Source organism: Anomaloglossus baeobatrachus, chromosome 9 (genome assembly GCF_048569485.1).
Source record: "Anomaloglossus baeobatrachus isolate aAnoBae1 chromosome 9, aAnoBae1.hap1, whole genome shotgun sequence".
Lineage (NCBI taxonomy): Eukaryota > Metazoa > Chordata > Amphibia > Anura > Aromobatidae > Anomaloglossus > Anomaloglossus baeobatrachus.
In genome coordinates this window covers 79,160,218-79,173,995 of record NC_134361.1, presented here as the reverse complement: position 1 = coordinate 79,173,995, position 13,778 = coordinate 79,160,218, and the positions used below count along the sequence as shown (strand labels likewise).

Here is a 13,778-nt window from a genome sequence, read left to right as displayed (position 1 = left end):
CCTCTGGATTTCACTGCGCATGCTCTTTTTTTTTTTTTTTTTTTTTTTTTTTTAAATCAAACTTTATTTTGGCTCGCGGTGGCCGAACGTTCAGCTGAGCGCCCGGCCGTCGGCAAGCGACAGCGCTCAGCTGAATGACCGGCCACCAGCATGCCCGGCCGCCGGCAAGTCACAGCGCTCAGCTGAGCGCCCGCCCGCCGGCATGCCCGGGCGCCGGCAAGTGACAGCGATCAGCTGATCACCCGGCGGCCGGCTGCAGGGAGCGATCAGCTGATCACCCGGCGGCCGGGAGCGATCAGCTGATCACCCGGCAGCCGGCTGCAGGGAGCGATCAGCTGATCACCCGGCGGCCGGCTGCAGGGAGCGATCAGCTGATCACCCGGCGGCCGGCTGCAGGGAGCGATCAGCTGATCACCCGGCGGCCGGCTGCAGGGAGCGATCAGCTGATCACCCGGCGGCCGGCTGCAGGGAGCGATCAGCTGATCACCCGGCGGCCGGCTGCAGGAAGCGATCAGCTGATCACCCGGCGGCCGGGAGCGATCAGCTGATCACCCGGCGGCCGGGAGCGATCAGCTGATCACCCGGCAGCCGGCTGCAAGGAGCGATCAGCTGATCACCCGGCAGCCGGGAGCGATCAGCTGATCACCCGGCGGCCGGGAGCGATCAGCTGATCACCCGGCGGCCGGCTACTGGGAGCAATCAGCTGATCACCCAGCGGCCGGCTGCAGGGAACGATCAGCTGATCGTTCACTATAGTCTGCCGCTGGTAAAACCGGGAAAAAAAAAAAAAAAATCAAAACGAATTGCGTTGTTTTGCAGCATCCGTTGCATCCGTTGTGTCACTATATGCAACACATCCGTTGCATCCGTTACACAACGCAATGCAACGGATACCGTTCAACGCAAGTGTGAAAGTAGCCTTAGTGGTACATTTTGAACAATATGATTTGAAATTGTTTCAGAAAATTTGAGTGAAAATTTCGCAAAATTCCAACTTTTCATTTTTATGCCTTTTTATACCAGCCAGATATGCCACATATAATTGTTAATAATTAATATTTGCCACAGGTCTTGTTCGCATAAGCATCTTTTTGAATTTTTTTTTTTTTGTTAGCAAGTTAAAAGGGTTAAAAGTTTCAGCAATTTCTCATATTTCTGGCAATTTGCAAAACCACATTTTTCTGGGGACCACATCACATTTCATGGGATTTTTTTTTCTTAAGTGGCCCATATGACAGAAAATACCCAAAAGTGACACCAATTTAAAAAGTAAACCCCTTAAAGTGCTCAAACACACACATTCAGGGAGTTTCACACGCTAGTGGTTCACAGGATTTAATGCAATGCTGAAGGAAAAATGAAAATGTTACCTTTTCATCACAAAAATATTGCCTTAGCCCCAAAAATGTCATTCTCACAAGGGTAAGGGGAGAAAGTGTACCACTCAATTTCTTGTGCAGTTTCTCCTGAGCACAGAGATATTCCATATGTGGGGGAAAACTACTGTTTTGGAGCACAACAGGACTCAGAAAGGAAGGAGAACCATTTGACTTTTGGAGAGTAAAATTGTCTGGAATATATATAACGGACACCATGTCGCATTTGGAGAGCTCCAGATGTGCCTAAACAGTGAAAACCCGATAAGTCACTCCTTTTTGGAAACTTATCTAGAGGTATGATGAGCACCTTGAACCTACAGGTGTTTCACAGAATTTTATATTAAATTGTGAAAATAAAAAAATAAATTTTTACCACTAAAATATTTCATTTTCACAAGGATAACAAGAGAAATGGACTCCTGAGTACACAAATACTCCATATTTGGTGAAAAATTACTGTTTGGGCGCACGGCAAGGCTCAGAAGGGAAGGATTGCTATTTGAACCTTGGAGCACTATTTTGGTTAGAATAGATTGGAGGTGCCATGTCACTTTTGAAGAGGTATTGACATTCCAAATCAGCGGAAACCCCAACAACTGACCCTATTTTACAAACTGCACCCTTCAATTAATTCATATAGGGGTGTAGTGAGCAAATTGACACCAGGTGTGTCGCAAAATTTTACACTATTGTGCAGTGAGGAAAAAATGATTACATTTTTATCATTAAAATGTTGTTTTAGCCCCAAATTTTCACAAGGGGAAGAGGTAAAAAAAGCTCTGTTACACAATTTTTCCTGAACATGGCGATACCCCACATGTGACTGTACAGTACTACTTGGCTGCACTGCAGGGCTCGGAAAGGAAGGAGCCTCCTAGAATAGTTTGCGGACGCAAGAAGAGTAGAATCCCCCTCAAATGACCACATTTTGGAAATTACACCTCTCTGACAGTTCATCTACGGGCGTAGTGATGATTTTGTCTCTGGAAAATACCCATGAAGTCAAACGCAGCAAATGTTGCGGAATAAAAAATTGCAGATCTGCCATTGTACTGCCTGTACATGCGCCCAGCTCGTGCTTCTGGAGACATGGACCCAGTAAATTAAGTTGGTTTCCTTGTTTCATTAATATCAAACATGTGGCCACTATATGTGGTTTAGGCCACATTGTGGGGCTCAGAAGGAAGAGGGGGCATTTGGATTTGGGAGTACAGATTTTGCTGGATTATTTTTTTTTTGGGGGGAGGGGGTGACGCTATGCTTTTCCAGAGCCTTTGTGCTAACAGTAACGTGGAAGTCCCCTATATTTCCATTAATAATGGACCTGAGTGGAGACTTGTTTTTTTTTTGTGGGTTGAATTGATTGCTATTCGTGGTAATTTGGGTGCAGAACATTTTGTATCAGTTCACATTTTCTGTGCTCTATGGTCAGCGTTTATATTAGGATTTCCATCTACATCTTCAAAATACATGATTGAGGTGAAGCCCCCATAGATCCATTCATTAAAGGGGTTATCCGGCTTATTTTGACTTTTTTTTTTTTTTATTACCCTATTGGGCTACATTGGGGCAGGTGAGTAGATAGAGACCACTTACCTGCCCTGCTGTCAGCCCCTCTCCCCCGGCTCAGAGTGGTCATGTGACCGCTCCTGCCGCGATTTTGCTGCTTCCGGTCATTTCATGTCTACATGGGCAGGGCCATGTTGACATGCAAATGTGGAACAGCATGTCGCCTCCCTGCTGGGCTGTACAGTGCGATGAGCCCCGCCGCCTTCCCTGCACCCTCCCACACATTCCCCCGCACCTCTGTTACTCTCCAGTAACCTCCCCCTGCACTGCTGTGGGGTCCGTGACCTGGGGGAGGGGCCTGGCGGCAGCTGCCGTGGTGTCAGCTCCAGCACCGGGCCCCCTGCCCAGGATCACACATTCAAATGTACCGGCATCACCGATGCCGGTTCATTTGAAAGTGCTGATGAGAAGCAGCGCAGCGCTGCTTCTCATCACTGTCCCTCCCGTTGTCTGTGCTCTCTTCAGCACAGCGGTGACGTCAGAGCACAGACAGCGCGCGAACGTGCAGGAGCGGCGGGGACCGAGGACGGGTGAGTATGTATTCCACATGTGTTCCCGATGGGGATGGGGGGCTGGCGGTGCAGAGCCATATGTGTGCGTGTGCAGAGCCATATGTGTGCGTGTGCAGAGCCATATGTGTGCGGTACAGAGCCATATGTGTGCGTGTGCGGTACAGAGCCATATGTGTGCGTGTGCGGTACTTAGCCATATGTGTGCGTGTGCGGTACAGAGCCATATGTGTGCGTGTGCGGTGCAGAGCTATATGTGTGCGTGTGCAAGACTTAGCCATATGTGTGCGTGTGCGGTACAGAGCCATATGTATGCGTGTGCGGTACAGAGCCATATGTGTGCGGTGCAGAGCCATATGTGTGCGTGTGCGGTGCAGAGCCATATGTGTGCGGTGCAGAGCTATATGTGTGCGTGTGCGGTACTTAGCCATATGTGTGCGTGTGCGGTACAGAGCCATATGTGTGCGTGTGCGGTACAGAGCCATATGTGTGCATGTGCGGTACAGAGCCATATGTGTGCGGTACAGAGCCATATGTGTGCGGTGCAGAGCCATATGTGTGCGTGTGCGGTACAGAGCCATATGTGTGCGGTGCAGAGCCATATCTGTGCGTGTGCGGTACAGAGCCATGTGTGCGCGTGTGCGGCACAGAGCCATGTGTGCGCGTGTGCGGCACAGAGCCATATGTGTGCGTGTGCGGCGCAGAGCCATATGTGTGCGTGTGCGGTGCAGAGCCATATGTGTGCGTGTGCGGTACAGAGCCATATGTGTGCGGTACAGAGCCATATGTGTGTGTGTGCGGTACAGAGCCATATGTGTGCGTGTGCGGTACAGAGCCATATGTGTGCGTGTGCGGTACAGAGCCATATGTGTGCGGTGCAGAGCCATATGTGTGCGTGTGCGGTACAGAGCCATATGTGTGCGGTGCAGAGCCATATGTGTGTGGTGCAGAGCTATATGTGTGCGTGTGCGGTACAGAGCCATATGTGTGCGTGTGCGGTACAGAGCCATATGTGTGCGGTGCAGAGCCATATGTGTGCGGTGCAGAGCCATATGTGTGCGTGTGCGGTACAGAGCCATATGTGTGCGGTACAGAGCCATATGTGTGCGGTGCAGAGCCATATGTGTGCGTGTGCGGTACAGAGCCATATGTGTGCGGTGCAGAGCCATATGTGTGCGTGGGCGGTACAGAGCCATATGTGTGCGGTACAGAGCCATATGTGTGTGTGTGCGGTACAGAGCCATATGTGTGTGTGTGCGGTACAGAGCCATATGTGTGCATGTGCGGTACAGAGCCATATGTGTGCGTGTGCGGTACAGAGCCATATGTGTGCGGTGCAGAGCCATATGTGTGCGGTGCAGAGCCATATGTGTGCGTGTGCGGTACAGAGCCATATGTGTGCGGTGCAGAGCCATATGTGTGCGTGTGCGGTACAGAGCCATATGTGTGCGGTGCACAGCCCGATGTGGGGCTGTTATTTGCAATGCTGTAGTGATAATAGGTCAGGTGCTGGGGCAGAATATACTGACAGGGAATGTGTGTGCAGGGGGCGAGGCTGGACACTGGGGTGGGGCTGGATACTGGGGTGGGCGGTGCCAGCTCTGACTGAGCTTTTGCACAGGAAGTGGTCATGTTTGCTGGATCTGAATGTAAACAAAGAGCTGCAGAGAATAAAGGGTGAATTCAAGAGGAACAAAAGTTAGAAAACAAAAAATAACAATGTAGGTGTGATTTATATGACAATACAGCACAGATTAGCTTAACAAAAATTTTTGAGTTTATGTCGGATAACTCCTTTAATGAGGCAGCAGAGTTAAGGCCCCGTCACACACAGCAACATCGCTGCTAACGAACAACTTTTGTGACGTTGCTAGCGATGTTGCTGTGTGTGACATCCAGCAACAACCTGGCCCCTGCTGTGAGGTCGTTGGTTGTTGCTGAATGTCCTGGGCCATTTTTTAGTTGTTGCTGTCCCGCTGTGAAGCACAGATCGCTGTGTGTGACAGTGAGACAGCAACAACTAAATGTGCAGGCAGCAGGAGCCGGCTTCTGCGGAGGCTGGTAACCAATGTAAACATCGGGTAACCAAGAAGCCCTGTCCTTGGTTACCCGATATTTACCTTTGTTACCAGCCTCCGCCGCTCTCACTGTCCGTGCCGGCTCCTGCTCTGTGCACATGTAGCTGCAGGACACATCGGGTTAATTAACCCGATGTGTGCTGTAACTAGGAGAGCAAGGAGCCAGCGCTAAGCATTGTGCGCTGCTCCCTGCTCTGTGCACATTTAGCTGCAGTACACATGGGGTAATTAACCCGATGTGTGCTGTAACTAAGAGAGCAGGGAGCCAGCGCTAAGAGGTGTGCGCTGCTCCCTGCTCTCTGCACGTGTAGCTGCGTGCGCTGGTAACCAAGGTAAATATCGGGTTGGTTACCCGATATTTGCCTTAGTTACCAAGCGCAGCATCTTCACGCGGCGCTGGGGGCTGGTCACTGGTTGCTGGTGAGCTCACCAGCAACTCGTGTAGCGACGCTCCAGCGATCCCTGCCAGGTCAGGTTGCTGGTGGGATCGCTGGAGCGTCGCAGTGTAACATCTCACCAGCAACCTCCTAGCAACTTACCAGCGATCCCTATCGTTGTTGGGATCGCTGGTAAGTTGTTTAGTGTGACTGGAACTTTACTCCGGACTCTGTTCCGCAGGGTCCGTCTTTTCAAAGGTGCACAAAGCTGTTGTTGCCCACACTTTTGTGTACGCCTAAAAAGATGGACACCACTGGACCACAAGTCAGACAGGAGTTCAAAGTTTCTTCTTCCTAAATTAAAGGAGTTGTCCAACATTAGCTTACCAAACATTTTTGAGTTATCTGTGCTGTATTGTCATATAAATCACCTCTATATTATTTTTTGTTTTCTAACTTTTGTTCCTCTTGAATTATCGCTTTATTCTCTGCAGCTCTTTGTTTACATTCAGCCCCAGCAAACATGATAACTTCCTGTGCCAGACCTCCCAGTCAGAGCTAGCACCGCCCGGCCTCTGTGTCCAGGCTCGCCCCCCGCCCGCCCCCTGCACACACATTCCCTGTCAGTATTCTGCCCCAGCACCTGACCTGTTATCACTCTAGCATTGAACCCCCCCCCCCCCCACACACACACACACACACACACACACACACACACACACACACACACACACATACATACATACATACATACATACATACATACATACATACATACATACATACACATACACACATATATATATATATATATACACACACACACACACACACACACACACACACACACACACATATATATATATATATATATATATATATACACACACACACACACACACACACACACACACACACACACACACACACACATATATATATATATATACATACACCCACACACACACACACAGCGTTCTGTACCGACCCCTACCCCCATAGGGGACACGTGTAGGCTACATTCACATGACCGGTCCGTTTTTGCTGTCTGCAAAAAAACGGTCCGTTTTTTTCACGGATGCATCCGTGTCATCCGTGTGCCTTCCGTTTTTTTTGCTGACTGCAAAAAACGGAAGCAGCAAGAAAGATAAATAGATGAGTTGATATATAGATGGATAGATATAGAGACAGAGAGATATAGGGATGAATTAATGGAGGGATAGATAGATAGACCTATATAATGTCCCACCTCCCTGCATATTCTAAGCTGGCACCCTTTAGTGACTTTCATATGGCACTAAAGGGTGCTTAGCTTTGTATTTAGCCAAAAATAAATAATTAAAAAAAAACCACGTGAGGTCCCCCCATCTTTTGTAGCCAGCTAGGGTAAAGCAGACGGCTGCAGCCTGCTAACCACAGCTGGCAGCTTCACCTTGGCTGGTAATCCAAAACAGAGGGCACCTCACGCTGTTATTTTAAATTATATAAATAATTTAAAACAAAAAACGTGGGATCCCCCCCAAATTGGATCACCAGCCAAGGTAAAGCGGACAGCTGTGGTCTGGTATTCTCAGACTAGGGAGGTCCACTGTTATTGGACACTCCCCAGCCTAAAAATAGCAGGCCGCTGCCGCCCCAGAAGTGGCGCATCCATTAGACGTGCCAATCCTGACGCTTCGCCCCAACTCATCCAGCTGCCCTGGTGCGGTGGTAATATAAACGGGGTAATATACGGGGTTGATGCCAGATGTGTAATGTCACCTGGCATCAAGCCCAGCAGTTGGTGATGTCACGCGTCTATCAGATACCCGACATCACCAACCCAGTCAGTAATAAAAAAAAAAAATAGACAACAAAAAAAGTTTTATTTGAAAAAACACTCCCCAAAACATTCACTCTTTCACCAATTTATTGAAATGAACAATAAAATCAGGGTCCTGCGTAATCCAAATACGGGGTCCCACGACAATCCATACCATAGTCACTGTCCCAGTCAATGAAGAACAGAATGCTCCCCATTGTCTGGGAGACCAGTGCAGTGACCTGAGCTAACATCAATAGCCCAGGTCACTGCAGGGGATGACGAGCGCTGCTATCAGGAGGTTAGATGAGATTATTACCTGCAGTGACGATCTCCTGCTCTACTGACGTCAGCGCCGTCACTGACTTTTATGCCCGCCGCGTTCTCAGCAGTATCGCGAGAGCCCGTGACATCACCTATAATGACAGTCTCGGGCCGCCCGCGAGACGTGACGTGAGAACGCGGCGGGTATAGAAGGCAGTGACAGCGGTGACGTCGGCACAGGAGGTAATGATCTCATCTAACCTCCTGCCAGCAGCGCTCGTCATCCCCGCGGCTGCACGCACTGTGAGAAGCTGCTGATACACTGCAGTGCGAGCAGCCGCGGGGCTGGCAGGGAGCGGGACACAGACTGCACGGGCACTCCTGCTATCCTAAGCACTGTAAGCAGGGGGCCCGGTGCTGGCAGTGACACCGTGGGCGGGGAGATTACGGGGTGCAGGGGAATGTGTGGGAGGGTGCGGAGAAGGGGGCGGGCACTCACGCACTGTACTCGCCCAGCAGGGTGGCAACAAGCTGTTCCCAGATTTGCATGTCAACATGGTCCTGCCCATGTTGACATGAAATGACCGGAAGCAGCAAAATCGCAGCAGGAGCGGTCACATGACCACTCTGTGCCGGGGGAGAGGGGCTGACAGCAGGGCAGGTAAGTGGTCACGATCTACTTACCTGCCCCAAAGTAGCCCAATAGGGTAATAATAAAAAAAAGTCAAAATAAACCGGATAACCCCTTTAAGTGTGTTCTACTGCATGTGGCAATATATATTGCTGTGCACCCTATCCCCTTTCTAATTATCAGGAGTTCAAAGTACAGGAGGCACGGTGACTCAGTGGTTAGCACTGGAGTCTTGCGGCGCTTAGGTTTTTGGTTCAAATCCAGCCAAGGACAACATCTCCAGGGAGTTTGTATGTTCTCCCCGTGTTTGGGTGGGTTGAGGGGATGCCTGTGGTGGGATTTTGGGAGTCTATAATGCAGTGCAGATGCCTTTGTTGGGATATCGGGTGTGTGCAGTGCTGGGGGGAAAGCATGTGGTGAGATTTTGGGAGTGTGCAATTTTGGGGGATGGCTGTTGTGGGATATGAGGGGTGTACAAAGCGCCCTTAGCTTTACAATCCAGGCACAGCTGTTGTATAGCCCTGCTAGCCAGGAACAGTTCTAGTATAGCCCTGCTAGCCAGGAACAGCTCTAGTATAGCCCTGCTACCCAGGGACAGCTCTAGTATAGCCCTGCTGCCCAGGGACAGCTCTAGTATAGCCCTGCTGCCCAGGGACCACTCTAGTATAGCCCTGCTGCCCAGGGACAGCTCTAGTATAGCCCTGCTGCCCAGGGACAGCTCTAGTATAGCCCTGCTGACCAGGGACAGCTCTAGTATAGCCCTGCTGCCCAGGGACAGCTCTAGTATAGCCCTGCTGCCCAGGGACAGCTCTAGTATAGCCCTGCTACCCAGGGACAGCTCTAGTATAGCCCTGCTGCCCAGGGACAGCTCTAGTATAGCCCTGCTGCTACCCAGGGACAGCTCTAGTATAGCCCTGCTGCCCAGGGACCGCTCTAGTATAGCCCTGCTACCCAGGGACAGCTCTAGTATAGCCCTGCTACCCAGGGACAGCTCTAGTATAGCCCTGCTACCCAGGGACAGCTCTAGTATAGCCCTGCTACCCAGGGACAGCTCTAGTATAGCCCTGCTACCCAGGAACAGCTCTAGTATAGCCCTGCTACCCAGGGACAGCTCTAGTATAGCCCTGCTGCCCAGGGACCGCTCTAGTATAGCCCTGCTACCCAGGGACAGCTCTAGTATAGCCCTGCTACCCAGGGACAGCTCTAGTATAGCCCTGCTACCCAGGGACAGCTCTAGTATAGCCCTGCTGCCCAGGGACCGCTCTAGTATAGCCCTGCTACCCAGGGACAGCTCTAGTATAGCCCTGCTACCCAGGGACAGCTCTAGTATAGCCCTGCTACCCAGGGACAGCTCTAGTATAGCCCTGCTACCCAGGGACAGCTCTAGTATAGCCCTGCTGCCCAGGGACCGCTCTAGTATAGCCCTGCTGCCCAGGGACAGCTCTAGTATAGCCCTGCTGCCCAGGGACAGCTCTAGTATAGCCCTGCTGCCCAGGGACAGCTCTAGTATAGCCCTGCTACCCAGGGACAGCTCTAGTATAACCCTGCTGCCCAGGGACAGCTCTAGTATAGCCCTGCTGCCCAGGGACAGCTCTAGTATAGCCCTGCTGCCCAGGGACAGCTCTAGTATAGCCCTGCTGCCCAGGGACAGCTCTAGTATAGCCCTGCTGCCCAGGGACAGCTCTAGTATAGCCCTGCTGCCCAGGGACCGCTCTAGTATAGCCCTGCTGCCCAGGGACAGCTCTAGTATAGCCCTGCTGCCCAGGGACAGCTCTAGTATAGCCCTGCTGCCCAGGGACAGCTCTAGTATAGCCCTGCTGCCCAGGGACCGCTCTAGTATAGCCCTGCTGCCCAGGGACCGCTCTAGTATAGCCCTGCTGCCCAGGGACAGCTCTAGTATAGCCCTGCTGCCTAGGGACCGCTCTAGTATAGCCCTGCTACCCAGACATGGCTGTAGTATAGCCCTGCTACCCAGACATGGCTGTAGTATAGCCCTGCTACCCAGACATGGCTGTAGTATAGCCCTGCTACCCAGGCATGGCTGTAGTATAGCCCCTGGCCAGTTTGTGCATTGCGGTCTATGCTTGTACTATGTGGCATGGAAATCTGCATGAGCCCTTACAATTACATGCTCCCTTTGAAGGCAACCGTACACTGATGTGGCCCTTGGTGACTATGAATTTGACGCCCCTGATTTAGACATTATCTCTAGATATCTTACAGCTGTTGCCGTTTCCTTTTTGTTTTGTTGAATCATGCCTTTTATTGAAACGTGTTGGTTATGACTAATGCCACATTTTCTGTTTCTTCCTAGTCACCAAAGTATGCTCATTGCAGAAGCTGGAAATGATGGGGCTCTCAAAAATCACCTTACCACCTCTGCGTGTACGGGTCATGCACAAATCCAGGCTTCGCTATTTCGGCAAACCAGAACAGAGAACAGATTACCCTTACCAAGTAAGAAAAGACCTTCAGTAGATATCGCAATCCAGACTGCTGGCCTGTACAGTGTTGGACACGATGCACTAGGACAGGGGTCTCGACCTCAGCTGGGTGTATGGGCTACATATATAAAAAATAAATTGAGGGGCCGCATTCTTTGTCATGCAAAGTGATATTTTTAATAAATTCATGGGGGGTTTTTCTATACACCTTTTGGATTACTTTTTTTGAACATTTTTTTCTTGTTTATTCTAACAAACCTGCACTTTTTTGTTTAGTGAAGTTTATATATAAAAAAGCACTTTTAATGGCAAAAATAATTCATGCTTTATTTTGAATTTCATCCCCTTCTTGTAATATTGTTTTAAAATTAGCAGCATATAGTAATCTTAGCAAACATCTTATAGTAATGTCCCCATCTGTGTGCCCTGTAGTAAGGTGCCCATCCTTGTGGTATTGTGCCCATCCTTGTGGTATTGTGCCCATCCTTGTGGTATTGTGCCCATCCTTGTGGTATTGTGCGCATCCTTGTGGTATTGTGCCCATCCTTGCAGTATTGTGCCCATCCTTGTAGTATTGTGCTCATCTTTGTGTCCAGTAGTAGTTTGCTCCTCCTTGTAGCATTGTTCTTTTCCTTGTGTCTAGTAGTATTGTGCCCATCCTTGTGGTATTGTGCCCATCCTTGTAGTATTGTGCCCATCCTTGTAGTATTGTGCTCATCTTTGTGTCCAGTAGTAGTTTGCTCCTCCTTGTAGCATTGTTCTTTTCCTTGTGTCTAGTAGTATTGTGCCCATCCTTGTAGTATTGTACCCATTCTTGTGGTATTGTGCTCATCCTTGTGTCCTGCAGTATTGTGCCCAGTAGTATTGTGCTCATACTTGTGTCCTGCAGTATTGTGCCCATCCTTGTGTCCTGCAGTATTGTGCCCATCCTTGTGTCCTGCAGTATTGTGCCCATCCTTGTGTCCTGCAGTATTGTGCCCATCCTTGTGTCCTGCAGTATTGTGCCCTGTAGTATTGTGCTCATCCTTGTGTCCTACAGTATTGTGCCCAGTAGTATTGTGCCCATCCTTGTGTCCTGCAGTATTGTGCCCATCCTTGTGTCCTGCAGTATTGTGCCCATCCTTGTGTCCTGCAGTATTGTGCCCTGTAGTATTGTGCCCATCCTTGTGTCCTACAGTATTGTGCCCAGTAGTATTGTGCTCATCCTTGTGTCCTGCAGTATTGTGCCCAGTAGTATTGTGCCCATCCTTGTGTCCTACAGTATTGTGCCCAGTAGTATTGTGCCCATCCTTGTGTCCTGCAGTATTGTGCCCATCCTTGTGTCCTGCAGTATTGTGCCCTGTAGTATTGTGCTCATCCTTGTGTCCTGCAGTATTGTGCCCAGTAGTATTGTGCCCATCCTTGTGTCCTGCAGTATTGTGCCCAGTAGTATTGTGCTCATCCTTGTGTCCTGCAGTATTGTGCCCTGTAGTATTGTGCTCATTTTTGTGTCCTGCAGTATTGTGCCCAGTAGTATTGTGCCCATCCTTGTGTCCTGCAGTATTGTGCCCAGTAGTATTGTGCCCATCCTTGTGTCCTGCAGTATTGTGCCCAGTAGTATTGTGCCCATCCGTGTGTCCTGCAGTATTGTGCCCAGTAGTATTGTGCTCATCCTTGTGGTATTGTGCCTATCCTTTTAGTAATATGCAAAAAAAAAAAAATCTCCTCACCTTTCCCCCGTTCCCTGTGTGTCCACGATCAGTGTTTGCAGCGTTTTGAATGTAGCTTGTTTCAGCTGCGTCCAAAATGGTGCGCTGTACAGTACAAGCATAGTAGATGGGAATTCTAAAAATCCCATACCCAATGTGCTTGTGCGGCCAGCACTGAAAACTGACCTGCAGTGCAGCTTGCAGAGGGTGCAGCATGTGAATTATGCTGCAGAGTCGCATGCCCTCCCTAGGGAGAACACAGCGAGGAGACCGCAGCGCTCCGAACCCCGATCACGGGCAGCTGCGGTCTCCTGCAGAGGAGACTAGCGGTCCCGCAGCTCAGGACCCGCTGCGTCCAAGACACAGCGGTTCCTGATCGGGAGCACGTACCTGCTTGTTGCGGCCCGTGACGATCGCAGCTCTTTGCCGGTGGCCGGCGTCGGCAATTTAATCATTTGTGGTGCCGCACAGAGGAGCTGTCAATGGCTACCGCCGGCCAATCAGATGCAAGGAGGTGACGTCATACAGCGATGTCACTTCCTTGCATCTGATTGGCGGGCAGCAGCCATTGGTAACGCAGACAGCTCCTCTGCGCGGCACAGCGGATTATTCAATTATAGTAAAGTCCTGCCGGGGCAGGCCCCGGGCATAGAGCTACGATCGTCACCGGGTCTGAGAGCTGCAACAAGCAGCATCGGGGGCCACAAGTTTGAGGCCTCTACACTAGAATGTCATCCCTATGATTCAGAGGGGTTCCTACATCTGGGACCCACCAAGATTTGTATCCTCGTCATTCTCTGCGTCGGTGTGGGTCCTACAATTGAGTCCCTTACTATTTGTAAAGTAAAGGCATATATCATATTTGTAAACCAGGCATATTTCTGTAACTCCGTATTTTATAGATACATTACCAATGATTTATTTTTTTTCTTTTTCTTCTAATAAATAAAACTTTACACCAAAAACACAGAGTCCTGAATATAATTTGGTTATTTTACCCACATGCACACACGTATGCACGCATGTACACTCACACGT

At 49.9% G+C, this 13,778-nt stretch overlaps 1 protein-coding gene across 1 annotated transcript in view; it reads left to right on the top strand.

The window, feature by feature from the left end:
• RADX (RPA1 related single stranded DNA binding protein, X-linked) overlaps nt 1-13,778 on the top strand; it is a 133,159-nt gene that overhangs the window by 19,555 nt on the left and 99,826 nt on the right. The window contains 1 exon segment of the mRNA XM_075323818.1: nt 10,923-11,065. Coding sequence (XP_075179933.1) covers nt 10,923-11,065 — 143 coding nt within the window.